Raw genomic sequence first — 27,905 nt, 5'->3', positions numbered from 1 at the left:
CCCCTCCGAGCGCAGGGATGCTCTGGGACAGGTTCTCAGGGTGTCACTGGGATGAACGAGGCTGCCAGGGCCAAACTCGGCAGGGGAGCATCAGGGCAGGGCCAGGCCAGCTCAGGCTGGGGGCAGCCAGGGGACAGGGAGGGCAGGAACGGCCCCAGGAGATGTAAATCAGCCCTGCTTCCACAGCACATACTTGGGACAGAACTGGGGCAGAGTTCAGAGACAGAGCAGGGGAGTGGAGAGGGAGCACTAAAAACCTCTCAGAGGATGAGCAGCTGATGAAATCCCTCAAAACTCTGCAAGATGAGCGAGAAAGGAAAAAAATGGGCCTGGGCTGACTGGTCCATTCATTGCCACAGGCAGGAGTGGGATAGCTGGGAGGCAGGGAGTGCTGGGGAGTGGAGCAATGCTGAGGATGGGAGAAATCCCAACAGTGAGTACTGGAGGCACTGGGAAAGCAGAGCCTCCCCCCGCACTGCCCTGTCTGGGCACACTCAGACCAAGCCCAGCCTGGAAGTTTGTACTAAACGTTTACAAGGGTTCAGAACAGGGGTACAAAAACGTCAGAGCCACATCCATCTCCTCCTGGGGAGGCTGGTAAAGCACTGCCCCACCATCCCCCCAGTTCAGCTGCCTGAAATGCTTGACACAGCTGAGGCTCAGACCTCAGGAATCCATCCTGACTCTGCCCAGCTCCGTGTGCTGGAGGAGCCTATCCAAAGGAAAAACCTCTCTGGAGGCAACAGCAGCTGGAGACTAAACAAAACAACATGGATCAGGGCCTCTGGATCTGGGCTGCTCCCCGTATGGAGAATGCCCACAATTGGTCCATGGAGACTCCTACAGCCATGGAAGTGACCTGAGGAGCAGCTCCCTGCCTGCCCTGAGCCTCCAGGAGCCAGGGCTGGGCAAGCAGGGACGGGGCAGGACTGGCAGGTGCCAGCCAGGGCTCGGGTCAGCCCCCATGCCAGGGCAGCGGGTTCACATGGGGTAGTTGAGAACGACGTCTTGCTTGGCCAGTTCCAGCAACATGGGGTCGTCGAAGAACTTGCTGATGCTCACGTCCTCACTCAGACCCTGCAGGGTGACACAAAGCCAGGGTTATTCCCCATACAGCCACTGCCCAGAGAGCCCACTGGAGAGACCTTGTGTCCCACACACAGATATTTCCAGGCTCCAAAAAAGGCATGAGGTGCCTCTCTGCAGCTTGAAGGCATCTAACACCCCTCAGCAACCTGCAAATGTGGTTTCTGCTGCTGAGCAGATCTACCAGCTCATTGCCCCCCACAGGGGAGCTTGATTCCCCCTGCAGCCCCTCAGTCCAGCTCACTAAAACAGCACAGAAGCCAGTTTCTGTTTCTGCTGGACAAGGGAGCTACACCAGGCCACTGAGGGGTCACAGGGGCTGGGCAGGGAGCAGGGCCCAGCAGAGGCCACAGGATCCTGTTTTGGGCTGGAGCCACTGATGGGACCAACAGGCTCTGACAGGCAGCAGAGGGGAAGCCCTGGGGCACAAAGGACATCAGCCCACTCTGGGAACACACAGCGGATGTGGCACACCCAAGGGACAACACTGCAACAGCTCGGCTGCTGGGACAGAGGGACACTACAGGGATTTGTCCCTGACATACCTTCCTACGCCTGGTCTTGATCATGAACTCCCTGGCCAGGTGTGGGGCTGGCTGCGGCTCCAGCGGCCGGATGACGATGCTCTTGTCCAAGGGGTCACCAGGCACAATCTGAAACACAGGGCCAGGATGTGAGCGTGATGTTGGGGCTGGTTCAACCTCCTGGAGACCCCAACTGCAAGAGGAAACATCCCTGGGTCCCACAGACACCCCAACACCCTGTGGGTGTTCTGGCACACAAACTCATGTCGCTGCTGGTGACCATGCCTGTGAGAAGTCAATAATACAGAGCTGAAAACTCAAACCAAGGACATGTCCCTTCCCCAGGGAGTACAGCAAGACCCCGAAACACCTCCTAACAGAACAACCCATGCAAGTCCTGGTCAGCACAACTCCCTCAACAAAGCAGGCATGCTTATTGTTTCAGAGCTGAGCCTTGGGCTTTGAAACATCAACCTTTAGGCCAGACTGCAGCTGCTGCTCTCATGGAGCTGTACCCCAAACCACTGCGCACCACACAGCTCTGGCTCCAACGGGACCTGATCTGCCCCAGACACAGAAGTGGCCAGAGAACAGTATTTTGTCCCAAACTTTGTTTCCTACAGGTTTAAAACACCTCTGAGAGGCAGAGCTGAAGTGTGGCACAGGTCAAACTTCCTATGGCAGAGCAGTGATTCCAAGACTTCTGTTGCCCAGGCTGCAGAGCATGAAGTGGACCCAAGCAGGTTCCCTCCTCCCAAGGGTGATGTCCTCTCCCCAGGCACTGCAGGACCCTGACACTCAGCCAGCAGCAGCTTTCAGGGCTCCCTCACAGGACTGGGAGTAATGGGACTTGGAACAAAGCCCTGGCAGACGTGGAACAGCTGGTGCACAAAGACTCCCTGAGATCCTCTGAGGATGTTCCCCAGAGTTTTCCTGCTCTGTTGGAGCTGTGGAACTGAGAGCACCTACCTGGTGCCTGACCCTACCTGTCCCTCTTCCCCAACTCCCCAGGGCACGGACTCACCTGCCAGTGGTGGAAGACAGAGAGAGAGAAGGCTTGTCCTTGTGTGTGGGTCCTCAAGTCTGTCTCAAACCCAAAGGAATCAATGGCTGGGATGAAGGCTTTGATGGTGTAGAGGGGAGAGCCTGGGATCGGAGCATCCTGGGTCACGTGGCCTCTGCAAATGTGGCAAAGGATCAGCATTCCTATGTGTCACAGAATCATGGACTGGTCTGGGTGGGAAAGGACCTCGAACCCCACACAGTTCCATCCCCTCTACCATGGGCAGGGACACCTTCCACTGTCCCAGGCTGCTCCAAGCCCTGTCCAACCTGGCCTTGGACACTGCCAGGGATCCAGGGGCAGCCACAGCTGCTCTGGGCACCCTGTGCCAGGGCCTCTCTACCCCCACAGCCAAGAATCTCTTCCCAATATCCTATCTAACCCTGTTCTTTGGCAGTGGGAAGCCAGTCCTCCTTGTCCTGGCACTCCAGGCCCTTGGAGCCCCTTTAGGCATTAGAAGGGGCTCTAAGGTTTCCCTGGAGCCTTCTCTTCTCCAGGCTGAACCACCCCAGATCTCCCAACCTGTTTTTACAGGGAACTCGCTCCAACCCCCTGAGCATCTTCCCAGCCTCCTCTGGAGCCACTGAGGGAGGTCCAAGTCCTTCCTGTGCTGGGGCCCCAGGGCTGAGCACAGTGCTTTGTACATTCTGCTCTCTGACACTCAGGAAGAACCGGGCACATCCCAAAGGCTGCGTGTGATCCCGAACAGCCCTCCCCGCACTGCTCAGGGCCAGGATCAGTCAGGAGGCTTCCAACTGTCACTTCATGCAGACTTCACCCTCTGCACCAGTGCCAGGACTGTGGAATTCTCCAACAGCCCAGATCCCAACAGTGCTGCCGTGCAAACCCCCAGTGCCGGCAGCGGGAGCGGCTCACCTGCGCCGGGCCAGCACCGTGTACACGGCGGACACGCAGTCGGCAGGAGCCTGAACCTCCACGAAGTAGTAGGGCTCCATCAGGCGAGGGGTGGCCTGTGAGGGGACAGGGGACAGCCATGAGCCTCCCGCAGCACCAGCACAGCTCGAGGGCTCTGGTCAAACCCAGCGCCTGATGAGATTACAGGGATCCTGCCGCCCCATGGCTGCCCAAACCAACATCACAAACACAGACAGGACCTTCTCTCCCTCTCCCCCACGCCCACGCTTCCCAGCAAGCCCAGCAGGAGCAAGAAGGGGAGAGCGAGCAGCGGCACAGCAGTTTCCATCCAGGCCTGCAGGACTCGTGTGCCAGCCCACAAGGGCGCTGCAGACATTGATGGGTGAATGAGTCAGTGCGCACCCACGTCCCCGGGCAGCTCGGTGGGGATCAGCCCAGCACACTGCAAACGCTCACCATGAGGAAGGCGGAGTACACGACCCTGCGGGCTGTGGGGATGATCTGCCCTCCACCCCGGTGCAAGGGCTCCTGAGCAATCACCGCGTCCAGGATCTTGAACTTCACATTGCGGATCACTGCGAGGGAGAAATGACAGCCAGTGACCCCGGGGGACGTTCTCTGCCAGCACCAACCACATCCCCAGATGCCCAAACGCCCAGAGCCACCAGCAGTTCTCCTAAATTTAATTCCAGCAGGGAACGCATGAGCACGTCATAACCCTGCATATCACAGACTCATGGAATGATCCGGGTTGGAAGGAGCCTTAAAGCTGATCCAGTCCAACTCCTTGCCATGGGCAGGGACACCTTCCACTAGACCAGGCTGCTCCAAGCCCTGCCCAGCCTGGAACACCTGAGTGCTGGAACAGCCCAGAACACCTGAGTGCTTAGAGATGGAAGAATTTCACTGCTCTCATCATCTCAATCTCCCCACAGGTCCCACTTACATTCATCACAGAGGGGCCCTTCCCTGGTCCCCCACTGGAAGCCCTGCACGATGCTGTCCTTCACCGAGCCCAGCAGAGACTTGTCCACCTAGAGACAGACAGACAGAGCTTCAGAGACCACATCTCATCACAGCCAGTAACAGCCAGTGTTTAAAAGCCGTTTTCCAAAAGAGCAGCAGTGTCCTCCTGTGCCCCCAACATCCACCCCTCGCTCTCACAGCTCAAGAGCATCAGCACTATATCATTTCTAGAGCACTATAAATTAAGAGTCCACATTCTGGTGATTCTGAAAGGCAAGGCCATTGGCTGCAAATTTTGGCAAGGTGAGGACATTGAAAAATAACATCTGAAAAATAACAGGTGACCTGGTAACCAGTGTAGGATCATTGTGGGGAAAGTGCAGCAGGTCTGAGCTGTGGCAAACAATGAGCACCCCAAAGGCACCAGGGCCTTGCTCAAAGTTCTGGGAGGAGTGGGCACCTCCTGGCACCACAGGACAAAGGTCTCACTGAAGAGTGGCCCCCACTCCTCACCTCTGAGGGCAGTGTGTCATCTACCAGGATGTTTGGGCCAGTGGCGTCTGGCCCAAAGGCCCAGATGGAACGGGCAGCCAGCAAATCCCAGTCGTATTTGGTCTGGAAGAACTCACCCAGCTTCTTTCTGATAGAGAGAAAGGGAAGAAGCTTTAGGAAACAAGAATCTGACCTGCACTCATGATGTTTTTACAACCCTGTTCCCTTCAGGCACGAAACTCTCAGCCAGAGATGCTCACAGGCTGGCAGGCAGGAAAACCAAACCAGGATCCCTGCCTCGAGGCCGCTGCCTGATACTGTGCACCCTGCAGATCCCAGCATTCCCTTTTCCCCAGTTATTTACTTCCAGCTGGATTCCTGCTCTCCCAAATCCCTCATACCTGTTCCATGTTATCTGCACCACTTCGTTCTCGATGTCCTCTGCCAGTCCCTTCTCCAGGGGCTCAGCAATCATCGTGATCTTGTTCCTGAGGAGAGACAGTCACCCTCAGCACAGTGATGGAAATGGGGGTAACTGGGAAAACCACAGGGAGTGGCAGCCCTGCACTGCAGGAAAGACGTGGAGGGGCTGGGATGTGTCCAGGGAAGGGAAAGGAGCTGGGGAAGGGTCTGGAGCACCAGGAGCAGCTGAGGGAGCTGGGGGGGCGCTCAGCCTGGAGAAAAGGAGGCTCAGGGGGAACCCTGTGGCTCTGCACAACTCCCTGACAGGAGGGGATGGGGCGGGGGGGGTCCGGCTCTGCTCCCAGGGAACGAAGGACAGGATGAGAGGGAATGGCCTCAAGCTGAGCCAGAGGAGGTGTAGGTGAGATATTAGGGAATGTTTCTACACAGAAAAGGTTGTAAAGGCCTGGCACAGCTGCCCAGGGCAGTGGTGAAGTCATCATCCCTGGAACTGTTCAGAAAACACGTGGATGTGGCACTTGTAGACATGGTTTAGTGGTGAAGATGATGATGGTGTTGGGTTGACAGTTGGACTTCATTTAGAGTCCTTCCCAACCTTAATACCTCCACGATTCTGTGATTCTCTGACTGCACCCAGCTTGGATGCAGTTGGGTTGATGAAGCCACCTGCTGTTCCTGTGTCCTTGTGAACACAACCCAAGGGCTCAGCTACTGCTCCTGTTCAGCCCCAGGAGGAGACAGCTGAGGGACAGCGTGGCTCCAGCCCTCCTGTCTCACATCCAGCCCCTGTCCAAGGCTCCAGAGTGCCTCTGGGAGCTGTGTCTGACACACCAGATGCTGCCTCAGAGCCCCCCAATGCCTGAAACCCCAGCACAGGCTATTCCATGTGTCCAGAAGGTCAAAGCCTGACCTAAGACTGGGAATAACCTGGTCTGGTGAAAGCTGTCCCTGTCCACAGGAGGCCTGGGAACTGGATGGTCTTTAAGGCTGCTTTCAACCCAAGCCATCTGTGACTCTGTGGAGACTGGAACCTCTCTGTTCCCAGAAATAAGGCTGCCAAACATGGCGAGATTGTCTCAGAGTGAAGGAAGGCAAGAAGCAGAAACCTCAGGGGAACACAGGAGAACCAACTTCAGCAGATCATGACTTCTCTGAAAACTCAGGTATGAGCACCCTGTGCACACAGATCTCCCCCATGTTCCCTCCCAGGCCTCCCTCTTCCATTCACATGCACTGTGAGGTGCTGGAGGAGGGAGATGAGAGCAGCTGCGAGGCCCCAGGACACCACCAGGAAGAACAAATCCAAGATTACATATGGATAAGAGAAGACATAGATCTTGCTCTTGGAATTACTGGGAGAGCTACTGAAGGCAGCACTGGGCTCTTTGGCACCTGCTCCAGGATCCCAGAACACCTCTCAGAGCTGCTGAGAAGGTGTGACACCTAGGGAAAAAGGAGGATGTGGATCTGTCTTTATTCCCTCCCTTCTCAGAGCTCCTACACAGCACAGGAAGAGCCCTGGGACTCTGGTGTGCTCCTGAGGAGTTGAGGTCAATGGGACAGTGCTCACTCAGGCATGTGCCACTCGGTGGACAACAGCCAGAGGGAACAGCCCCCTTGGAGGGGACGGAGCCTCCCTCTGCCCCCTCCATGCCCACCTCGCCCAGGGCCCTTACTTCTTGTTGGGTGTCTCAGCAAAGCACTTCAGGGAGGATGTTTCCACCACTGTCTCACAGAATGTCACCACTGGATCAGCCACCTAAAAGAACAAAAGGTTTCTAAGGTTTCCACTGCTTTTTTTTGTTTGTAAGAAGGCTGTTTGAAATCTCTGAACACCTGCAAGGAAAAACAGGTTCAGCTGGCAGTGTTTTAATCAGGGTGGTGTATGAAGCACTGAGGCTTTTAAATGAGACAGGAAAATTTAAATCCAATTCCAGGTATGAAAAATCCTGGTCAATTTATTTATTTGATGCTAGCCAGGCAATGGCTGAAGCACAGGGGAAAGCTGGCATATGGAAAACTCCTCTCCAAGCCAACGTGCAGTTCCTCAGTCCCACTGGTGTGACAGTCAGGCTCTAAGAGGCCCTTTTACACCCTAACAGCTTTTTTTTTTTAAAAAACTTTTACAGGAATGTGACAAAATCCATTCAGTATGTTCAGGTAGGATCTTTTTCTTATCCTCTTGAGAGAGGGGACCAAAACCCTGTCCAGGGTTTCCAGTGGGGAAAATCCCTCTCTCATTCCCTCACCTTGATGTCAATCTCGGAGTACATCTTCCGCAGATCGTGCATCACACAGTCCAGGTACAGCTCTCCTGTTCCCAGGATCACGTGCTCCCCAGACTCCTCCACCTGGAAGAGAAGAGAGGGATTCAGCTGCTCACAGCTCCTGCCTTCCAGGCTCCTACTCAAGCCTGAGGAAGGATCAGCCTTAAATACACTTGTTAGAGTCAGAACACCCCAAGGAAATCTCCCACAGCCTTTTCCAGGAGGAAGTGCTGCTGGGCTCTGCAGAAAGCTGCTTCCCTGGCACAGCAGGGTGTGTGTTTTTCTGCTGGATTTACACTTTTCTGCTGTTTCTACATAATTTATGAGATCAGCTGAAACAGCATGAAAAGACCCACCACAAACATAACAACCTATGGTAAAAAAAATCTGATTATTTTGAAGCTCAGCCCAAAGGCTGCCCCCAGCACTGGCTGGAAGCAGCCACACACACACAGGATCACAGAACAGTTAAGGCTGGAAGGGACCTCTGGAAATCATCTAATCCAACTGCCCCCAGCAGTACCTTAGTTGTAAGTGAGGGGTAGCTCTTGTTGACTTTGCGGAGACCATCCAACATTTTGGGGAGCTCTGAGGGGTTGACTGGCTCCACAGCTATTTTGATAACAGACGTGGTGTTGAACTTCAAGGGACGGAAGATCTGAGCCTGGAACCAGAGAGAACAGAGCTGAAACTGCATCCCTGCATGTCCTCAGGGTAAGACAAAGCACGTGAAACTTTCCCTCAGCTGCTCTCGTGCCCTGGCACCGTGTCAGACCATTCCTTAGCCTCACCATGGGAGCAGACAGGGATTCTTTAACCCCACCAGGGGAGCTTTTGGGCTGTACCCCATGACCTTGCCTCCCTGGAAGGCTGAGCAATGCCAGCCAGGCTCGGTACCTCCTCATTGCCCCGAGGCTCCGTCACAGTCGCCGTCTTCACTATGGGCTGGTCCACGCCCTCGATCAGCACCCAGTTGCCAGCAGGAACCCTGTTCACCTCAATGTGATACCTGAAAGGCAGGACAGCACCACTGCAGCCTCAGAGCTTCCAACACCTTCCTCCTCCCTCTCTCTGGCAGCTCTCCCTCCCTCCCAGCCCCTCACCTGACTCCAGGTGACACCTGTCCCAGTGAGCACATTGCCAGAGCTTTCCGTACCTTGCAACTGAGATCCAGAGGCGTCCGACGGTGCAGATCTGGGAATCCTCCTCATCTTCCAGGGTGTAGTTCTCCCCAAGGACCTTGACAGGCTGCCCAGCGTGGATGGTGCCACTGAGCACCCTGCCAAAGGCGTGGAACTGGACACCATCATCAGTGCTGTACATTTTGGTTGTGTGACACATCAAGGGACCCTTCCCATGACACAGAGAGACAGAAATGAGCTTCTTTCAAAACACAGTCAAGAAACAGACACAGACGTGGCAGGACTGGACTTTGATGATCCTTGTGGATCTCTTCCAACTCAGAATATTCTATGATTTGTGGATAAAAGGGATTAATGGGCTGGAATTTAGAAATAATTTTGATTTGCCAAGTCCTGCAGTTCCTGCCACTGGCCGCCTTACATCTCCTTGCCATGTATGGAAAGCCCTGGAATGACCGTGGTGGGCTGGTCTGGAGCTCCTGTCCTTACTCATGTAGAGCAGCAAATGGTGGCTGGGACAAAGCCATGAGGAAAAATGTCACCTGCTGGCCTGCAAACCTGCTCAGGGCAGAGCACCTGAGCCCCCCAAGATCACAGCTTCCAGCGCCACAAGGTCACTCCACGCTGGTGATGTGACAGTCACCACTGGGGAGTTTTATGTGGATAATCACAACTCATTAAAAAAAGAGATTCATTTTCTCTGCAGACATCAAAGCAAAAGTCACAGGCAAATTTCTCACTCAGCTGCCGGCGTTGGTGGCTCCAGACAACTCCAAACGACAGCTCAGCGCAAGCTGTTGGAGGAGGAAGGGTTTGCAGGGCTGGGAGAGGAAAGGTGCTGACTAACTAACACAGGGTTATTTTTATCAGCACCATGCAGTTTTTTAGAGTTTGGAGAGAGAATCAAACTTCAAGGAAAAGGGACAAAAAGACTGCAAAAGGACACAAAACTACCCTGCAGCTCCCACATGCTCTGGAGTCCTGACCTAGTCCTGTTCCTTCTCTGAACACTGTGAAACAATCCCCTCTCTCCAGGGCTGCCCTGGCAGGCAGCTGAAGCTGCTTGGAGTGAAGAGATTTGTTCCAGCATCGGATGAGAGGTTTCAGAGTGCTGCAAGTCAAATCTGTGCAGAGCTGGCTGGGAGGCAGCTGCCCTGGCAGGGCAGGGGCAGCAGAGCCTGCTGCCCTTGGTTTTGCAGGCTCAGAGCAAACACAGAGGTTTCCTTACGTCAGGGTCGCACTCGCTCATGGCCTCCCCCAGGTCGGAGTCGACACCGCCGGTGTAGGTGTGCTCAATTTTTGTCTTGGCCCCCACTTTCGGGGAGGGGATGTGCTGCACACACATGTCCACAAAGCCTGCAACAGAAACACCTGGTGAGGACAGGGTTAACCAGTGCAGAGGAAAGAAATGGACTCCATAAACACAAGGCACAGCCACGGTGACTGCGGCACCCACAGCAGCAGGGGAGAGGCGAGCAGCGTCTCAGGCTGTCCTGGGGGCAAGCGGGGTCATAGCTTAGATTTGGGAAACTGAGCAGGATCTGTGCAAGTTAGCGCTCCTCGGCCAAAATATAACCCTCAGCTCTCGGTGTGAGGTACTGGGGATATAAGGAGGATTGTGGAGGGGAAGACAAACAGCTTGTACCTGTGAACTCCCCAAAGAACTTCTTGCAGACGAGCCGCAGCAGGGGCCGGATGTTCAGTTTCAGTTCCTCTTTGGTCAGGTGGATGCCAAGTTCATCCAGAGTCCTGGGCAGGGTCGTGTCCACATCCCCCACCACCTGCACGACAAGTGCCAGTCTCAGGCTCACTGTGGGGGTCCCAATCCTCAATGTAGCATCACACACCAGCCACCACCCGCAGGGCTCTGGACCTGCACTGGTTTAGAGCTCACACGAGAGCCAGATGGGTCAAATCATGGAACTGTGGAATCATTAAGGCTGGAAAAGCTCTCTAAGATCACTGAGTCCAATCATTCCCCCAAGGCCACCACTAAATAATGTTAGCCCCCAAGTGCCACGTTTACATGGCTTTTAAATTCATCCAGGTATGGTGACTCCACCACTGCCCTGGGCAGCTGTGCCTGGACTGGACAACCCTTTGGGAGAAGAAATTTTCCCTATCTCCAATCTAAACCCTCCCTGCACAACCTGAGGCCTTTTCCCTTGTCCTGTGCCTGTTCCCTGGGAGCAGAGCCCAACCCCCTCCAGCTGCCCCCTCCCATCAGGGAGTTGTAGGAAGCAAGAAGGTCCCTCCTGAGCCTCCTTTTCTCCAGGCTGAGACCCCCAACCCTTCCTCATCCAACTTGTGCTCCAAGTCTTTGCTCCAAGTCCAAGCACTGCCACTTGGCTGCTATCAGGGCACACAAGGAAGAGCAAGGCCTGTTCCATTCACCGCAAATACGACGCTGCATTTGCAAGAAATACCGATTATTCTGCACCTCCAAGCCCACCCTGTGCAGATCCCACCACCTGGAGCCCCTGCTGCTCCTGCCTGGAGCTGTGGGAGGGAGAATGACCCATCACACACCTGAGCCAAGATCTTGTACAGGGGCTCCAGAATGAACTCCACGAAGCTGCGCTGGGAACTGCTCGTCGGCGCCTTTTTGGTGAACTTGCGGCTGTTGGAGAGCAGGGAGGTGAGGAGCAAGAACTGCAGCCTGCCAGCAGCCCTACACAGCCCCTGCTCCTCCCAGCCTCTCCTCTTCTCCCTCCCAATCCCCTGGGAAGCTGTCAGGGACACATGGGCCAGGCTTACTCCAAATGAAGGCCAGAGGAGCCTCTCTGCCCCTGCTTGCGGGATTCAGGACCATGTGGATTCACATTAGGCAGGAGGCCTGACTCAACCCTTCCCAGATATTACTCCACCACAGGATCAGGAGTGACCCTGGGTGGTCATCTAGTCCACATTTTACAGGGAATGGAGGGGAAAACCCAGGAATTAAGCGACATTAAAACATTTAAACAGGTTTCTTACGTCTTCGGATTGAAGTAGATGTCGCCCCAAAGCCGCTTCGCAAACTCCTGGTAATTGATGTCTCCTAAAGGAAAAAGCAAATGAAAAAGTCTCTCAGATGTCACTGCTTTTCTCTTAGCTTAGAAATCTTTGTATTTTGGCTTTTAAAACAAGCCTGAGGATTCAATTTAATGAATTGATGCTGATGAGTGAATGCCTCGTCCCAATTTTGAGTGAAAGATTAAGCGCTGTCCTGGGGAGACCAGGCAGAGATGAGCAGAAAGAGGCCACTGGGGATGTCCCCAGCAGCCCAGGGACCCTGCAGTTCAGGCTGACTTCTCAGGAACACTCCAGCTCTCTGCTACCCACAGGGCAGAGCTGAGAGTGCTGCAGGAGCCCAACCACATCTGCTGCACTTCCAAACAGGAATGCTGTGACTGCTGCTGCAGTGCCAAGGTGCTGGAATGGCCTCCACCCCTCGGTCCTGCAGCTCAGCACCAGCGTTTTCTGCCCTGCTGAACATCTCCAGGTTCCTTTTCTCAGGGAGCACACAGCCAAACACCCAGTGCTGAAGGTCCAGCGCAGTGCTGGCTGTCACGGTGAATTTAAAAATACCAGGACAGGATGAGAACCTACAGCAGGCTCCAAACAAGCCTTTGCTGTGGGCAGATGTGTGAGCACAAGGAATTCCCTGCTGTCTGTCCAGCTGCGGTCTGGACACTGCTGCTGCTCTAACTCCTGTTAGCTGACATGTGGTGGCTTCACATTCAATTCCTGGTGACCAGAATCCACTGTTCCCAACTCTGAGCACCCATTCGGCTCCTGGTTGGCATCTCCAGGCAGCTGTGCTGTCCTCAGCCCCCCAAGGAGAGGTGTCACCCCAGCAGGCTCAGAGTTCCTGCTGTGACACTCAGGGAGCTCATTTATTGCTCCAAACTCTCAGGACACATGACAGTCCTGACACCATCGCTCCCTGACCTCTACAACTTCATCCTCCCTCAGGCCAAGTTCTCTGCCAGAGCTGGCCCAGATGCTATACAACCTCCTCCTTCCCCTGCTCTTGGCTCCTACAGATCCCCAAATTCCCCAGTGGGGAACTTCAAAGACCTGGGCTGTGCAGCTGCTAATGCCAGCACGGAGCCCATTGCTACACGCAGCAGATTGCCTTGAGTGAGCACCTGGGGAGCAGAAAATTAAATCCAAGCCAAAAAAGACAGTTTCTTAAAAAAGAAAGAGGGCAAGAGTGCAAAACCTTGTGGGCAAAGCTTGTGCCCAGCTGCAGCTGAGTCTTGGACTTTTGGGAAAAGGCAGGAAGAGCTTAACTGCTTCGCTCCTGAGCTGCTGACGAGGAGGCAAAGCACAACACACACACACCTGCCTTCAACTGCTTGTTATTTCTTCTTAGGGAATGGAAAAATCTTGGCTTCTGACTCAAGAAACATTTATCAGGAGAAAATATCTTGCTAAAACTGTGTTTCTGCTTTTTAACCCCGGAGGCTCAGCTCTGCAGCACCACTCAACTCTCAGCAATTCCAGAACACAAACACTGGCCATGTGCAGGGGAAGCTGAATGCCTTATAAAACCTCCACAAGAAAGGTTGGGAATGAGATGTTGAAGTGCACCAGGTTTCTGGCTAATCCTCACCATATGTGTCTGCATAAATCTTTGCAAAAGACCCCAGTGTGAAGCAGATGCTGTACTGAGAGCTGGAGAAGCACACGTTCCCCAGAAGGGGAGACAGCACGAGGTTCTCGTCGGTGGAATACATGCTGAGAGGAGAAAAATAAAACCAAATCAATGTTATGAACCAAAGAAGACACTTCAACCCACTTCCCACACCCCACAGCAGTGACAGGCAAGGAGCCTGCATTGCCAAAAAGCATCTTTAAACAGGCTGCAGCTTGCTTGCCATCAGAATCTCAGGGTCAGGAACATTTTCTGCCTATAAACTTCAAAGCATTAATGTGCAAAGATTTAAAGATCCTAGAACTAAAAAGTTACCAGCACAAATGCCTCCGATTTTTTTTTATCTGGGATAATTTTTCTTCCCCTAAAAAAGCAGCCAAGTTGGTCAACCAAGTAAGGGAAAAGATAATACAGGGATATAATTTAATCCAAACAGGTTTAATGAGTTCACAGCTGTCCTAGGCAGGGTGAATTACCCCGCTCCCAGCTGCCAGCACACACTGAACAGAGACATGCCAGGGAGCTTGTGTGCAAATCCACACACACTTGAAGGGCAGAATGCTGTTAAAAACTCCCTGGACGCAGAAGAACCCACAGAAACGATGCATGGCTACTAAGATGTCCCTCCCTTTCCTGAGCAGGGCTGGCAAGGAGATCAGACTGTGTCGCTATCGTAATTCTTGTTTAGGAGTTGAGACAGCAAATCCTCTTTTAGTTTTGTTGCAAGTATTTAGGAGCTTTGAGACATCTCAACCTCAGTCTGGGATACAGCCTGGATCATTTCAGTGTATTTGAGACATTTGGGAGCACAAATTCCCTGCTCTGGTCATATGTCCACTTTCTCTGCTTTTTAATGAAGGAAAAATGAAATGGGGCACGGGAAGTGAAACCCCCTGGAGCTTGCCAGGAAGAGCCAATCCTGCTTAATTCACTGTGTTGGCTGAGATGAACTTCCAGGGGTTCTTCCTGGCCCATTTTCTATGACTCAACACATGAAGAGACAAACTGAGGAGTTTTCAGGCACATGCAGGGCTCACAGAGAGCCATGGGACAGGGACAGCAAGCACTAGCAAGGCATCACCCCAAGCACCCTCACCTGATCAGACCATTAACTTCATCCACGATGTGTCTGAGTTTGTAATAAGCGTCTGTGGGGGGCAGTTTCAGCTCCAGGATGAGTCTGTCGATCTTGTTGATGCACACGGTCACTGCCAGCCTCTCCTGCACCGCGTGCTTGATCAGCCTCTCCGTGTTCAGCATCACCTGCGGGGAGCAGCGAGCTCAGAGCCCCAGGAAAGCCTCCACAAAATGCCATCTGGGGCGTGAGAGGCAAGCAGTGACCCTTACTCTGCCGCCAGGCTGCGGAAAAGCCCAAGCTCAGCAACCAGCAATCAGCTAATCCTCCTGAAACTCAGAAATAGGTGCTAACCCAACCAGATTCCTTGAATCCAACCCTGAGGACATCTCTGATATAAATAACCTGCTCAGTTTTAGGTATCATGGGGATGGAGATGCACACAAGTCAGATAATCAGCCTACAGGCCACAGCATCACATCAGCCTGGACACAGCAGCCAGAGGCTTGGCTGCCTGCTCAGACAGAAAACACCCTCGCTTCCCAAACCGTCCTCCAAAAGCCCTTCAACCCCAGAAAGCTGAACCCATCCCAGGCCTTCATGCTAAGGCAGGAGCAGACTGCAGAGGGAGGGCTGTAAGCCCCAGGAGAACGTGGCACTCACCCCCTCGGCCGCGTCGATGAAGAGCACGACGCCGTCCGAGATGCGAAGGCCGGCCGTCACCTCGTCAGAAAAATTCACGTGACCTTCAAAACCACACAAAGGTGGCAGTGAGAAGCAGTGAGCCCTGGTGCAGCAGCAGCACACAGGGTGGGAAGCCGTGGGGCTCTGCAGATTGCTCTGGTTGCTGGTGCCCAGAGAGGCACAACGGAGATGGTTCCTCCTCACACGGGGACCTGGGAGTGGCTGCCAGAGCTCCCCATGGGGATTTATCCTCAGCTCTAATGCTATTTTCTGAGAATACACACAACAACTTGCTTACCAGGCACTTTTCCTCACATTTGTGACTGTTTTTCTCACAGCTCTGTGCAAGTAGTTCAGGAAAAGGAGGAAGATTTCTCCTCAAAGACAACAGATGCCTCTCCCCCCAGCCTCCTCCTGTGCTCTAATCTCCCTCATCCTGAGCTGTAGCTCAGCAGATGTGTCCCAAGACCCTCCTCCCTAAAGTTTCTTACAAGTTGATCTGTGATTATGTTCCCTCCACAGGAGCCTGCCAGAGGCCTGAGGAACTTTCTGAGTCTCACCGTGGGGCAACAGCATTTGAGCAAGGCAGGGCCCCCTGCACATGGCAATACTTGGGAAAGGAAATTCTACCTCTTCAGCCTCAGCAGCCCTCAGTTAGGCCAGCTAATCACAAACAGGAACCTGACTTGTCCCTGCCCGTGGCAGGGGGCTGGAACTAGATGGACTTCAAGGTCCCTTCACCCCAAACCATCCTGGGTGATTACGGGTCAGTACTGCTGGAAGGGACTTCACAGGAATGAACTCAGCTGAAGGCTCAGGACTAGGCAGGAATCAGCTATAAAAAGTACAAAGCAAAACGAAGCGCTTCCCACAGCAGGATTTTCAGGACTGGACAATCACCTGGAGTGTCAATGATGTTGAAGAGGAAAGACTTTCCTTTGGTGTCCGGCAGAACAATCGTCACTGGGGTGCTCTTGATCCCGACCCCCCTCTGAAAACACAGGAAACCAGGATTACAGGTACAGAAAAAACAAACAAAAGGATCACCACGTACAGATGTAGATGAAGATCAAGGAAAAATCAGAAAGATGGAAAGAAGTAAACATTCATCCTGGATGAGAATAATAACCTCATCTCACCAAAGTACCCAGCCCAGCTCTCCCATCTGTACTGGTCAGACCGGTGAGCACCACTGCACCCTCCACACCTGATTTCAGCTGAGGAGGTACTACAGGCAATACCTGAGACAGAATGTGGGTGTTTGTTTGTGCTTTCACCCTCTGCTGCCACCAAGTTACACCTCAAAGCACAAGATTTGATCACACAGAGTATAAAGTAGAACATTGAGAGGAGAAAAAAAAAATGCTTTTAAGGATTGCTCTGGTCATGACACAAAATAACATTCCCACTCATGCCCAGTCATGGAGTCAGAGCTAAGGAAAACAAGGAGAAATGCATTTATTTTGATTTTTTTTTCCCTCATCTACCACTGCTGCAAACCCCTTCCTCCTTTTTCTCTCAAAGAAAGTCAGAATTAACCCCAGACTGGGGTGACTCTGCTGTAGATTTAACATTACACAGGTTATAAATCATACATGGGAAGGAAGTTGGATCAGGAATCTTCCTGAGGGAAACAAGAGGAGCAGATTGTTTTATTGATAAAGAAAATAACCAAAATGTGGAAGGCACAGAAAGGCATTAAAATGGACAAGGAAACTGCCTACAACAACTGTGAGTAATGCATGAGACAGCTGGATAAAATCACTACAAGATCACTCACCTCCTGCTCTGTGAACAATATATCAGTGTAGCAGAGCTGCAAATGCAAAACAAAAATCAGTCTCACGTTTTGCTATCAGATATTCAGTTTGAAGCAGGACACAGTAACTCTGACACATCACTGAGGTGACAAGTAAGGGACAGAAGCAGAATTAGGACTGAGCTCTGGCTTCCCAATCCTGCAGCCACTGAACCACCTTGTCCCCGTGCACAGTCACCCTTCCCTCAGGATGTAAAAACCACCCCGTGTTCCCCAGGACAGGAATTCCCCAGCTGCTCACTCACATCCTGATCGTAGCGCTTCCGGATTTCCGGGTGCGTCTGTTCTATCAGGCAGTCAACAAAACACGTCTGGAAAAGAGCAGAGAAAGGAGGTGCCTCTCTTCAGACACACACAAACACAACCCCATCCCTCCAGTGGCAGCACAGAGCACGCTGAGCAGGTTATTGTAAAACCTACAAATTCAACCTACAAAAAAACCTCAACAAATTCCACAGGGAAACGTAGTGCCAGGACACGGAGGAGCTGCCTTAAGCTGGAGGAGGGCAGGGTTAGATGGGATACTGGGAACAAGGTGGGCAGGCCCTGGCACAGGGTGCCCAGAGCAGCTGTGGCTGCCCCTGGATCCCTGGCAGTGCCCAAGGCCAGGCTGGACAGGGCTTGGAGCAGCCTGGGACAGTGGAAGGTGTCCCTGCCCATGGCAGGGAGTGGGACTGGATGGGCTTTAAGGTCCCTTCCAACCCAATCCAACCTTGGATTCTATAAACAAGTGCATGAGGAGGAGGAGCAGAAGGTGCTGCTGCAGAGAACCAGGGGCCAGGAGGGCTGGCAAAGCAACCAGACAGGTCACCACCACCACTCCTGTATTGTGGATATTCACAGTACCTTGCCGTGGTGCAGGTGCCCACACAGAGTCACATTCCGGATCAGCTCCGAGTTGTCCATCAGATCTGCCAGGAAACTGCAGGAACGAAACACAAAAGGCTGCTGGAGGCTTCTGCTGTGTCTAAGAAAAGCAGGTGCTGCTTTTCAGCTATACTTTCTATCCAAGGTGCCCCCTGAATCCTCGCCAAACTTTTATTCTGCCAATGCCCTGCGGAGGAAGAATCCCACTTTCCAGATGGGGAGGACAAGAGAGTTGGAGTCCCAGACAGATGGCAGTGGGTGGGAGGATACGGAGCTGGTAAAGCTGCCAGCAATGGAATATTATTGAATATTTTTCTTCTCTTCTAGTCAGTACTGGAGCAAAACTCACATCCATGTACTCAGATGATGAAGCACTTCCACTCAAACCGTGGCAGGCAGTCAGGTAAATCGTGGTGTTGGATAACAAGCACCCCATGGAGCTTTGAAAGCAGCCAGGGGCTCCACAGACCATTAATTCTGATTTTCAAGTCTTAAAGCAGTGACATTCCAGGGACTCAAGGAATTAAGTCTTTTTCAAATCAGCAGCTGAGCTGGGTAATGATGAGCTGGTCACTTCTGGATGGATGCTGGCCAAAAGATAATTGAGATCCTAAATTACCACCCCTAAAAAATAATGGGAGGCTATAAAACATGCAGCCACTGCCAGAGGCCTGCAGAGAATAAGTGCTGTCAAACAATTTCCTTTTTAAACAGATTAAATTTTCACTGATGCAATAGACTTCTTAATGTAAAACGTTTTGATTAAGAGCTAAAAAATACAGCAATCAATACTAACCCCGATTAAAACCTTCCTAATTGGTCTGAAAATAAGGCTAAATGGGAAATCAATACCAAGCTTGCAGGTTTCTGGCTACATCCCACAAGGAATTTCTCTTTTCCCATCCTAACTATTTATATCAACAAATAGGAGGAAAATGAATTTATTACAAACGGAATGAGCAGAGCATACAAGGATCAGGGGAGCGGTGGATAATGCAGAGCCCAGGACAGGGACTGAGCCAAAGCAAGGGCTGAGAAAAACCAGCCCCAGCAGCTCTTGGGCTCTGCTCCAGCTCTGCTGAACCCCCCAAGCACTGAGCACAGCCCCGGGCAGCTGAGGGACCCCTGAGTGAACACCAGCTCCAGGAACATCCTGTCCCCTCTGGAAAACACGAGGCTGCTGGGCGCCAGGCAGAGGCACTGCTCAGCACCAGGGAACTGCTGCTCAGCCACACCTGCCTCTGGGACCCACACCTGGAGATGAACATCTACAACTGGGAAAAGCCCTGACAGGCCAGGAAGTGGTGAGTGGAGAGATGAGCCCAAGGAGACTCCCACAGCTCCATCCGCTCATCCCGAAGAGAGACAACACACACACACACTGCACACTCAGGGACACGGACCCTCTGCCCACCACACTGCACAGGCACTGCTCCAGCATCAGACTTTTACCAGAAAAAACAAAGGATGGCTTTTATTCCACAGAAAACTCGTTGGAGATATTACATCTCCAGTTTTAAATGCATTTGGAGTTTTTTCCAGGAGGATTTCTCCCAGTCCTGGTGTCCAAGAAGCTGCTTTGGGACACAGCCAATAGACCCACCCAGTGTCCTGCTGACTGCACAGCACTCACCCAGCAGCACAAAAATTCCCAATGGAAACTGGAATAGATGGGACCTAATCTGAGACTGGGATCAACCCAAAATGCCCCAATATGATGTGTGCTACACACTGACCACGTGGATATTTAACAGGCTGGCAGAGAAGCTGTGGCTGCTCCATCCCTGGAAGTGTGGGGCTTGGAGCAACCTGGGACATGGCAGGGATGAGACTGGATGGGTTTTAAGGTTCCTTGCAACACAAACCATTCCAAGAACATTCCCTGAGCCACAGACTGTTGCTGTGGAGCTTGATCTCAGCCCCTGAGGTGAGATTCTCCTTTTGTGTCCAACCCTATCCTGTGCTGCTGGTGGGGAGGGAAAATGCCTGTGAAATGGTTTGTCCTGCACTTCCTCTTGTTTTGGGTTCAGAGCCTGGGAATTGGCTGCTCTCAGGTCTGTGCTGGGGTCAGTGAGACACTAAACCAGGGCCCCAAATCTGCCTCCCCCAGCCCCACACTCACTCCATCTCGTAGACAGTGACTGGCAGCGTCTGCTCCATCAGGGAGAACTTCTTGGTTTTCACAGGTTTAATAATGGGCTCTGAAACAAGAGAAAGAACAACAAACTGTTCCCAGAGCCCCTGAACCAGCAGGGTTCAGGGTCAGGGTCAGGAACGGCCCCCAGGAATGGGGAGTTTTGCCGACAGCCCCTCAATTTTCTGGCTGACAGATTCTCTCAGCTGTTTGTCAGAGCTGCAGGAGATGGTCACTGCAGGGCCTCCCAGCCAAATCATCCCAGTATATAGGGATCAAAGGAGATCACTTAAATGCATTTACTTGTCCCTTAAATAGTTTTCCTGTCTCTGCTGACTCCTGTTCTTCCAAAGATACATTTGTTTCGATTTGCAAAAATCACAAGTGCCTGAATCTGCACACACCAGGCAGAACTCCTGAGGCTGAGGGGACTCCAAAGGGGCAGGACAGAAGGGAATATTATTTCCAAGGATCCATTATTTCCAAGGATCCATTAAGGGCCTTCTCCTCCCACAGCTCCTTCCCCACTCACCAGTGAGTGGCTGTGTGTCCTCCTCCTGCACGATGGTCTCCACCTCGGGCCCATAGACCTCCTCTGCGGTGGGGTAATACTTCTTGTCCTCGTGCAGCACCACTTCCATCCCGGGGTGCTCCTCGTCGTGCTCCCCCATGTCATCATCATCGTCATCATCCTCCAGCTGCAACCAAAGCTCACGCTCAGCTGCTGTGGAGCCCCCCGAGGGGACAGGCCTGGCGTCACCCCCAAGAGAGGGACCCCCAGTGCAGCCCCAGCACCCACAGAGGTGCCCTGGGAGCAGCTCCTGGAGGAGCTTCTGGGAGCTCTGGGTCCTGGGTGTGCAGCCAGGCCTCTGTTCCCACAGGGATGGAGCAGTCACTCCCTGCAGGGGCCCAGCCTGACCCCGTGCTGATCCAAACCCCGATATTCCAGGGGCCCAGGAGGGCTGGCTCGCACCCAGAGTGAGTCCTGAGTAACTCTTGCATTCCAATTAACACCCAGATGATTCCCAGAGCAGCTCCTGGAGGAGCAGAACGGCTCTTCCCACAACACCTGGATCAGGAACAGCCCCTGGACTTGCAGGAACACCGGCACAGGCAGCAACCCCACACAAGAACCACACCCGGGTAACACAACTCCCACCCCACACACACAGCAGGAGATGGGAAGGGGCTCCCTTGTTTCCCTCATGGGGCAGCCCCTCTGCTCCCCCCGTGTCCGTGGGGTCTTGCTCTGCCTCCCCCCGCGAGGATGCGGCTCCCTGCGCCAGCCTCAGCTCCCTCCTGAGGGGCTCCCGCAGGGACACGGACCCTCCATGGGACCCACACCAAAACCAGCCAAACCCAGTACAAGCCGCAGGGGCTCCCAGTTCCCACCGCGATTCCAGCAAGAACTCTTTCTCTTTACCTCGGGAACAGATTTTGTAAATTCTTTAAACATCAGGCACCCTCCGACCCTGGGGATTCAGCCCCCCGCATTGACCAGTCTCACCAGACCCCGCACGGGGCAGGAGCAGCCGCGGGCCCGGCCCCGCTCAGGGTCCGGACGAGCCCCGCCGGCTCCGGGGGTCGCTGCCCCATCTCCCCTCCACCCCACTCACCTCGTCCAGGTCTTTGGACTCTCGGCCCAGCTCGTCGTCGTCATCGTCCGAGTCCAACTCGGGCCCGATGTAGTTCCCAAACTCGTCGTACAGGTCGGTGTCCATGCTGGGGGGCGGGAAGAGGGTCGGTGAGGGCGCAGAGACCGGGAGCCGCCGACCGAGCCCTCAGAGCCCGTGGCAGTGCAGGGTCCAGTCCCGTCCCAGCCCAAAACCCCAACCCCGTCCCTGTTCCAAGCGCCGGCCCCGCTCCCCTCACCTGCCCCGGCCCCGCTCCCGCCGCTGCTCTCGCCGGCGCCGCCGCTGCCGAAGGCCCCCGAGCCACGCTCGCCGCCTGTCGCGACAGAGCGTCCCGCGCCCGCCGCCAGCGCCGCTCCCACTGGGGAAGCGCCGGGTGGGGCCGCGGCCGGGTCGGGGCCGGGTCGGAGCCGGTCCCGGAGCGTTCCGGGGGCCGCGGGCCGAGCGGGGCGGCGGGGCCGGTTCTGTCAGGCGCGGCCGGGGCAGCCCCGGGGACCTTGCGCGGCCCCGGCGCTCCGGCGGCGGGAGCGGGGCTGTCGCGATAGAGAGAGCGGCCCTGGAGCCGGGGCGTTCGTCCCCCCGCGGGGCTGTCGCGACAGAGCAAGGGGCTCCGGGGCCGGTGGTGTGTCAGGGCCCGGGGGCTTCGCGACAGGGGACAGGTTCCCAGTTGCCATCCACGTGCGCGGCCTTAGGCTGTCACAGCGCGAGTCCGCAAGGCAGGACTGTCACGATAAGATCGGGGTTGTCGGGCCGGTCTTGGCAGCGCTGTTGTGACAGAAGTGGCCCCTCGAAGCCGCCGCAGGCAGGGCTGACTCGACAGGAGAGGTCCCTGTGCCCTCAGCCGGCTCCATCCCCACGTCCCGCCGGTGACGGCGGTGCCCCCCCGCGCTCCGGGGCAGGATCCGGGGATGGATCGGGGGATGGATCCGGGGCAGGATCCGGGGATGGATCGGGGAATGGATCCGGGGATGGATCCGGGGATGGATCCGGCCGCAGCGCTCCCGGCGCTGGAGCGGGAGCTGCGGGCGGCGCTGGCGGAGGACGAGCGGCGGCAGCGGGAGGGCGAGGCCAAGCTGCGGGCCCTGCGCCAGGGCGTCCCCGACTACGACCAGTTCAGGTCCGGGGCTCGGGGACCGGCCCGAGGGGCCCGGGAGGAGCCGGGAACTCGTTTGGGGGCTCCGGGACCCCTCGAGGTCTGAGCTCGGTGATGATGGCCCGAGCACTGCTCGTGGGGGACCCGAGGGGCAGCAGCCCCGGGATGCCCGGGACAGCCCCGGCTCCGAGGACAGAGCCCGCAGGCGCAGACACTCGGGCGTGGTTGAGATTTGTCCCAAAACTCCTCAGGTGGCCCTGTGTGGGCTGAGATCTGTCCCTGCCCCGTGGCCGGTCTCTCCTGTGGCCAGCAGTGGAATGGCACTGTCCCCTCCCCAGGGCACTGTCCCCTCTCCACTGTCCCCTTTTCCCATTCCCACCCCAGCCCCCGTGTCTCCCCACACCCCCCGGCCGTGCTGGGAGTGGAGAGGCAGAGGGTGACATGTCCCCTGTGTCCTTCCCAGCCTGTTCTGCTCCCAGTGCTGTCACTGCTGTATCCAGGGGTTGTGAGCAGGGTGCGATGGCCGGGCTGCTCCTCGGGGCTGTGTTAGGCACTCCCAGTGCCCTCCAAACTCCTGGATTCCCTGTGGATGTATCTGGGGGCTCGCTGTCCATTGACATCCCGGATCCATAGGTCGATCCAGAACTTTGACCATACTTGAGAGGCACTCTGGGACCAGATCATGTTCCATTCATATCTGTCTCATTCCCCCATGCCACCTGATCCCTGAGAGGCAGGAAAACACTTTCAAGTGGCTTTTCCCCTAAGTATCTTGGCAGTCCCTGTGATGGGATTCCCGAGGGATTTTAGGCTGCTCTATCCTTGTATTCGTAAGGGCCTGCTCCTCCAGCCTCTGGGTGATCCATACAGCCCAAAGTCAGAAATTGGCTCAAAGAAGTGTTTTCTTGCCACGTGTCCCTCCTGTCCCTGTTCCCTTTAGGGAGATTGTGCTGGCCTCACACCTGAAGCCTCTGGAGAAGAAGGACAGGCTGGGACAGAGGAGGAATGTGCTGTGGAATCCCTGTGCAGCCCCGGCCAAGGCAGCACCTGCCCGCGCTGTGGAGATCCCACAGGTGAGGGCGAGGCTGCCAGGGCCTCATCCACAGCTGGAAACATCTCGGGAAACATCTGGGTGTTAATTGGAGTGCAAGAGTTACTCAGGACTCACTCTGGGTGTGAGCCAGCCCTCCTGGGCCCCTGGAATATCGGGGTCAGGCTGGGCCCCTGCAGGAAGTGACTGCTCCATCCCTGTGGGAACAGAGGCCTGGCTGCACACCCTGGACCCAGAGCTCCCAGTGCCCCAGGCAGCTGCAGCCTGGGACCCAGAGCCAGGGCTGTGCACCAGGATCCTCCCTGGAACAGCCTCTGGCTGCAGAGGTTCCCTGAGCACAGCTGGTGCTTTGCCCCTGATCATGGAAAAGGGCTGGGTTAATCCTGACCGAGCCTGACGAGCTCACGGAGTCCCTCAGTGGTGGGAAACAGGGACAGGACATTTTCTGTCCAGGTCATTTGTGATTGGGGTCACCTCAGTCGTGCCCCTGACGTGGGCTCTGTCCACACTGGAATGTCCTTGTCCCTGGAAGTTTCCCATGGATGTTTCCTCAGATAAGGCAGTTTCATGGATTGCCTTATAAACAGTCCCAGGGATTGTTTATGATGCTGGATTTCATTGACCCGTGTTTATTATAAGCTCTTTTGCAACCCTCATGAGTACCACTGTGTTCCCTTGGACTGAGCAGTGATCTCCCCAAGCAAATCCTGCTCCCAACAGCACCAGGCTCAGATCTCCAGAGCTTTTCCCTCTGTGCTCAGCCCCAGCTGATGTCACTTTGCCTTGTTCCCTGGCTGTAGGAAAGCTGCACATTTTCCTCCTCCTTCAGCCTGTGCATCAGTGACCCAGCAGGGACGAGCTCAGCAGTTAATTAGAGCTGGTATAAAATGGGATTTCCTTTACCTGGGAATGCCTCTTGGAGCTCAGCTCTCAGCCTCTGCTCTGCCACAGACCCAGTGTCCTAGGGTGACTTTATGATGTATTCCAAATTGTCTGTTCCGTTTGTGTTGGGTGCCAGGTGGTACCAGACAGGGCATCTGCGCATTTTCTGGGGTTTGCATCTCTCCCACCTTTTCTCTGCCACTCCGTTTTTTTTCTCTCAGTGCTCAGTGTTCCCTGCCCCGATCTCCCCGAGGTCCCATCCCAGGCAGTGCTGCTGGATCCAGGCTGGGCAGAGTCTGACTCTCCTTGGGGTTGGGTTTAACTCCACAGCCAGCTGTGTTCAACTGGGTGTCACATCTCAGCCACGCTTCCCTGTTCCTCCTGGAGTTCCCCGGTTTCTCTGGGTCAAAGGCACTTGGCATTTCCTTGTCTTCCCCTTTTCCCCCTCAGCAGCTCCTCGTGCTGCCCTGGTAAAAACATCTCGGCTTTCCACGGTCTGATTGGGGCAAGGGGATCAAAGTCTTCAAGTGGGAACAAAACAAAAGGAACTGAGCATCTCCTTTCTCCTTCAGGAACTGGATCAGCTGCCCAGGACCGCTGCGGAATTTCACAGAGATTGGCGCAGATGCTTGAAAAGTGGGACAGAGAAATACCAGTTTTTGCTGGAGCTCGGGGGGGAGGCCTTGGGCAGGATCTTCCAGGCTGATGTGGGCTTTGGCCTCCTGGGGGAGTTCCTGACCGTGCTGGCAGAGAACATCCATCCCAGAGACAGAGCTGCCATCCTCCAGATCCTTCAGAGCCTGGCGGGCACCAAGCGCTTCGGGCTGAACGCGGCTCTCCTGAGCCAGGCGCAGAGGGAGAGCAGCCAGGATTTGTTCAGGAAGCTGCAGAGCAGGGATTATCAGGCTGCTGGCCAGCCCAGCAACCCCGCCAGCTGTGGGACAGGGAGGGAAACTCATCCCGTGGAGAACCCCTTGGAAAAGGGAACTGAGGAGGAGAGGATGGTGATGGAGCTGATGAAGTGTTACCAGGTCAGCTGAGGGAGCAGGAGCACCAGGATTGAGCAGAAACAGGCTAAAAGAGGTTCAGAAAAAAATCAAAGCTTGACTTTGGCATCACCCAGGGCACGAGGTCTGCACAAATAAAGTTTAGCTCCCAAGCTGTGGTGCTGTGATCTTTGGGCAGGGTGTCCTCATGGATGGGTACGGGAGAGTCTCTTGGATAAGGAGAAAACCAAGGGAAAGAAAACATCAGGGGGTAGTTTTGAAGGAGAAACCCAAACCCAGACAGTCTCTTTCCTCTTCCACTGCTGTCACTGAGGGGATTTAGGAGATGTAATCAATGACAGTGACAACTGTCAGGCCCATTTTGTTCCCAAACCCAGTGCAGCAAATGGCAGAGTTACCCCAGCAGACTGGAACCACCTACACCCACCTGCCCTGGAGAGACCACCAGGCACCTGATGGAGATCCAGGTTCATCCCCGAGGCCTGGCATGGGAGTACTGCACTTTGTGGCACCTCTTGAGGGGACAGGTGTGTCCTTGCACTCTGCTGTGGTGCCATTCCTCCTGCCTTTGCACACCTGAGGAAACTGAGGGCTGGAGACTTCAACAAAAGAAGATCCTGGAGTTACCCAAGATCAGGATGGAGGATTCTGATGCCGGAACAGCCCCGGCACAACAGTCAGAGCTCTGGTGGGAGCAGGCACGCTGCTGGAGTGGTGCCAAGGCTCAGGGTGAAGATGTCAAGACTGGGAGCAGCCTGCTGCATCCCCATCTCTTGGGAAAGGAAAAATCCCTGGGGTTTGTGGGCAGACTTGGGAGAAATGCCCTGGAGCAGAGATTGTGTGAGTGGTGGCAGAGAATGGGGCTGTGAGACCCACTGGGACCCAGGTCAGCCAGTTCATGGTGTGGCCTGAGCTGCCAAGAGCTGGGCTGAGGGGCCAGGCGGGGTCTGTGGGGAGTAAACATGAGCTTCATCATCATCATCTTCATCCTCATCCACCTGGGCATCCAGGCAGGGCCCACAGGGAGCAAACATGAGCATCATCATCATCCTCCTTGCCCACACGGGCGGCTGCTGGGCCAAGAACCCATCCAAGCTGGAACACCATCCCCACGGGGCGCTCAGACACCCTGGACCATCCTCCTGTTGAAAATCCCGATGTTCTGGCCATCGACAGTCAAACACTGCCAAGTGCCCGCTTTCCCTCCCCTCAGGGCAGGAGTGGGACAGCAAGGACTGATGTGGGAAACTCCCTGTTGGCACGGCTGAGCAGGGACAGGCAGGGCGTGACGGTGTCGGGGTTTGCTCCAGGAGGGATCTCACGCTGCCAGGATTTGTTCCTGGCTCTGCCACTGGTTGGCAGTGAGGGTTAAAGCTCAATAAAGTCCTTTTCAAAAGTAAACTTGGAGCTGGTGCAAGATGTTCTGGCCAAACTCTGTAGAGTTCTTGATCCGCACCAGTGATTTATTACAGCTGTTTTTCTAAGAGGCTGCTAAAAACATCCCTCAAGCTATTTTAATCCAATTAATACTTGCTTTTCTCACCCTTATTTGCCTTGTTTTTCGTATTGAGAACTGTGTGTCCCAAACCCTTCAGTGTTCCTTTTGAGCTCTTCAGCTGGAGCAAACCCATACTTTTCAATATTGGGGGGTTTTGGTGGACTTTTTTTTTTTTTTTTTTTTTTTTTTTTTTTTTTTTTTTTTTTTTTTTTTTTTTTTTTTTTTTTTTTTTTTTTTTTTAATTTGTGACAGGAAAAAACCCTTTTTCAAGCTGATCTGGTGATTTTCTTCAGAAATGGCTGTTTTGGGGGTGTTTTTAACTCACCTGACTCAGCACAGTTGGGAGTCAATGTTTGTGCCTGACAAAGCCGTCTCAAACATCCCCCGAAGGTTGCAACGTCTCTGCAGGGTTTTGGTGGACACTTAATTCTCAGCATGGAGCTGGATGTGTCCTCCAGGCTCATCTCCTTTTTCTGAGGATGTGGCTTGAGGATTTCAGCAAAAATCCCTCTGTCCATGAGGGCACTGAGGGTCCCAGTGATGCTCTGGCCCTGGGGCCGTGTGGATGATGTGCAGGATCTCCAATCCAGCCTCAGCCCAGCAGCTGCAGCCAATCCTGGGAGCTTCGCAGGAGCTGCAGCCTGGCACTGTGAGGGGAAGGAGCTGGGTTTGAGGGTGAAGAA

General features: G+C 54.5%; 2 protein-coding genes across 2 annotated transcripts; one reads left to right on the top strand and one right to left on the bottom strand.

The window, feature by feature from the left end:
* Positions 1-513: 513 nt before the first annotated feature.
* EFTUD2 (elongation factor Tu GTP binding domain containing 2) lies at positions 514-21,993 on the bottom strand. The gene is made up of 28 exons (XM_040087293.2): positions 21,933-21,993; positions 21,677-21,782; positions 20,593-20,758; positions 20,049-20,127; positions 17,906-17,981; positions 17,305-17,370; positions 17,021-17,056; positions 16,141-16,231; positions 15,220-15,302; positions 14,578-14,744; positions 13,440-13,564; positions 11,816-11,879; positions 11,369-11,459; positions 10,485-10,620; positions 10,068-10,195; positions 8,854-9,047; positions 8,595-8,706; positions 8,221-8,361; positions 7,680-7,781; positions 7,107-7,189; positions 5,409-5,495; positions 5,029-5,155; positions 4,496-4,583; positions 4,006-4,124; positions 3,550-3,644; positions 2,635-2,788; positions 1,632-1,739; positions 514-1,077 (listed from the first exon to the last, which is right to left on the bottom strand). The coding sequence occupies exons 2-28, from the start codon at positions 21,779-21,781 to the stop codon at positions 982-984; spliced, it is 2,919 nt and encodes a 972-aa protein (XP_039943227.1). The 5' UTR covers position 21,782; positions 21,933-21,993; the 3' UTR covers positions 514-981.
* A 226-nt stretch (positions 21,994-22,219) lies between these two features.
* Positions 22,220-25,889, top strand: CCDC103 (coiled-coil domain containing 103). Its single transcript, XM_040087449.1, has 3 exons — positions 22,220-22,808; positions 23,725-23,857; positions 25,290-25,889. The coding sequence occupies exons 1-3, from the start codon at positions 22,600-22,602 to the stop codon at positions 25,755-25,757; spliced, it is 810 nt and encodes a 269-aa protein (XP_039943383.1). The 5' UTR covers positions 22,220-22,599; the 3' UTR covers positions 25,758-25,889.
* Positions 25,890-27,905: the final 2,016 nt, after the last annotated feature.

Source organism: Hirundo rustica, chromosome 27 (genome assembly GCF_015227805.2).
Source record: "Hirundo rustica isolate bHirRus1 chromosome 27, bHirRus1.pri.v3, whole genome shotgun sequence".
Taxonomy (NCBI): domain Eukaryota; kingdom Metazoa; phylum Chordata; class Aves; order Passeriformes; family Hirundinidae; genus Hirundo; species Hirundo rustica.
This window is presented reverse-complemented; position numbering and strand designations above follow the sequence as displayed.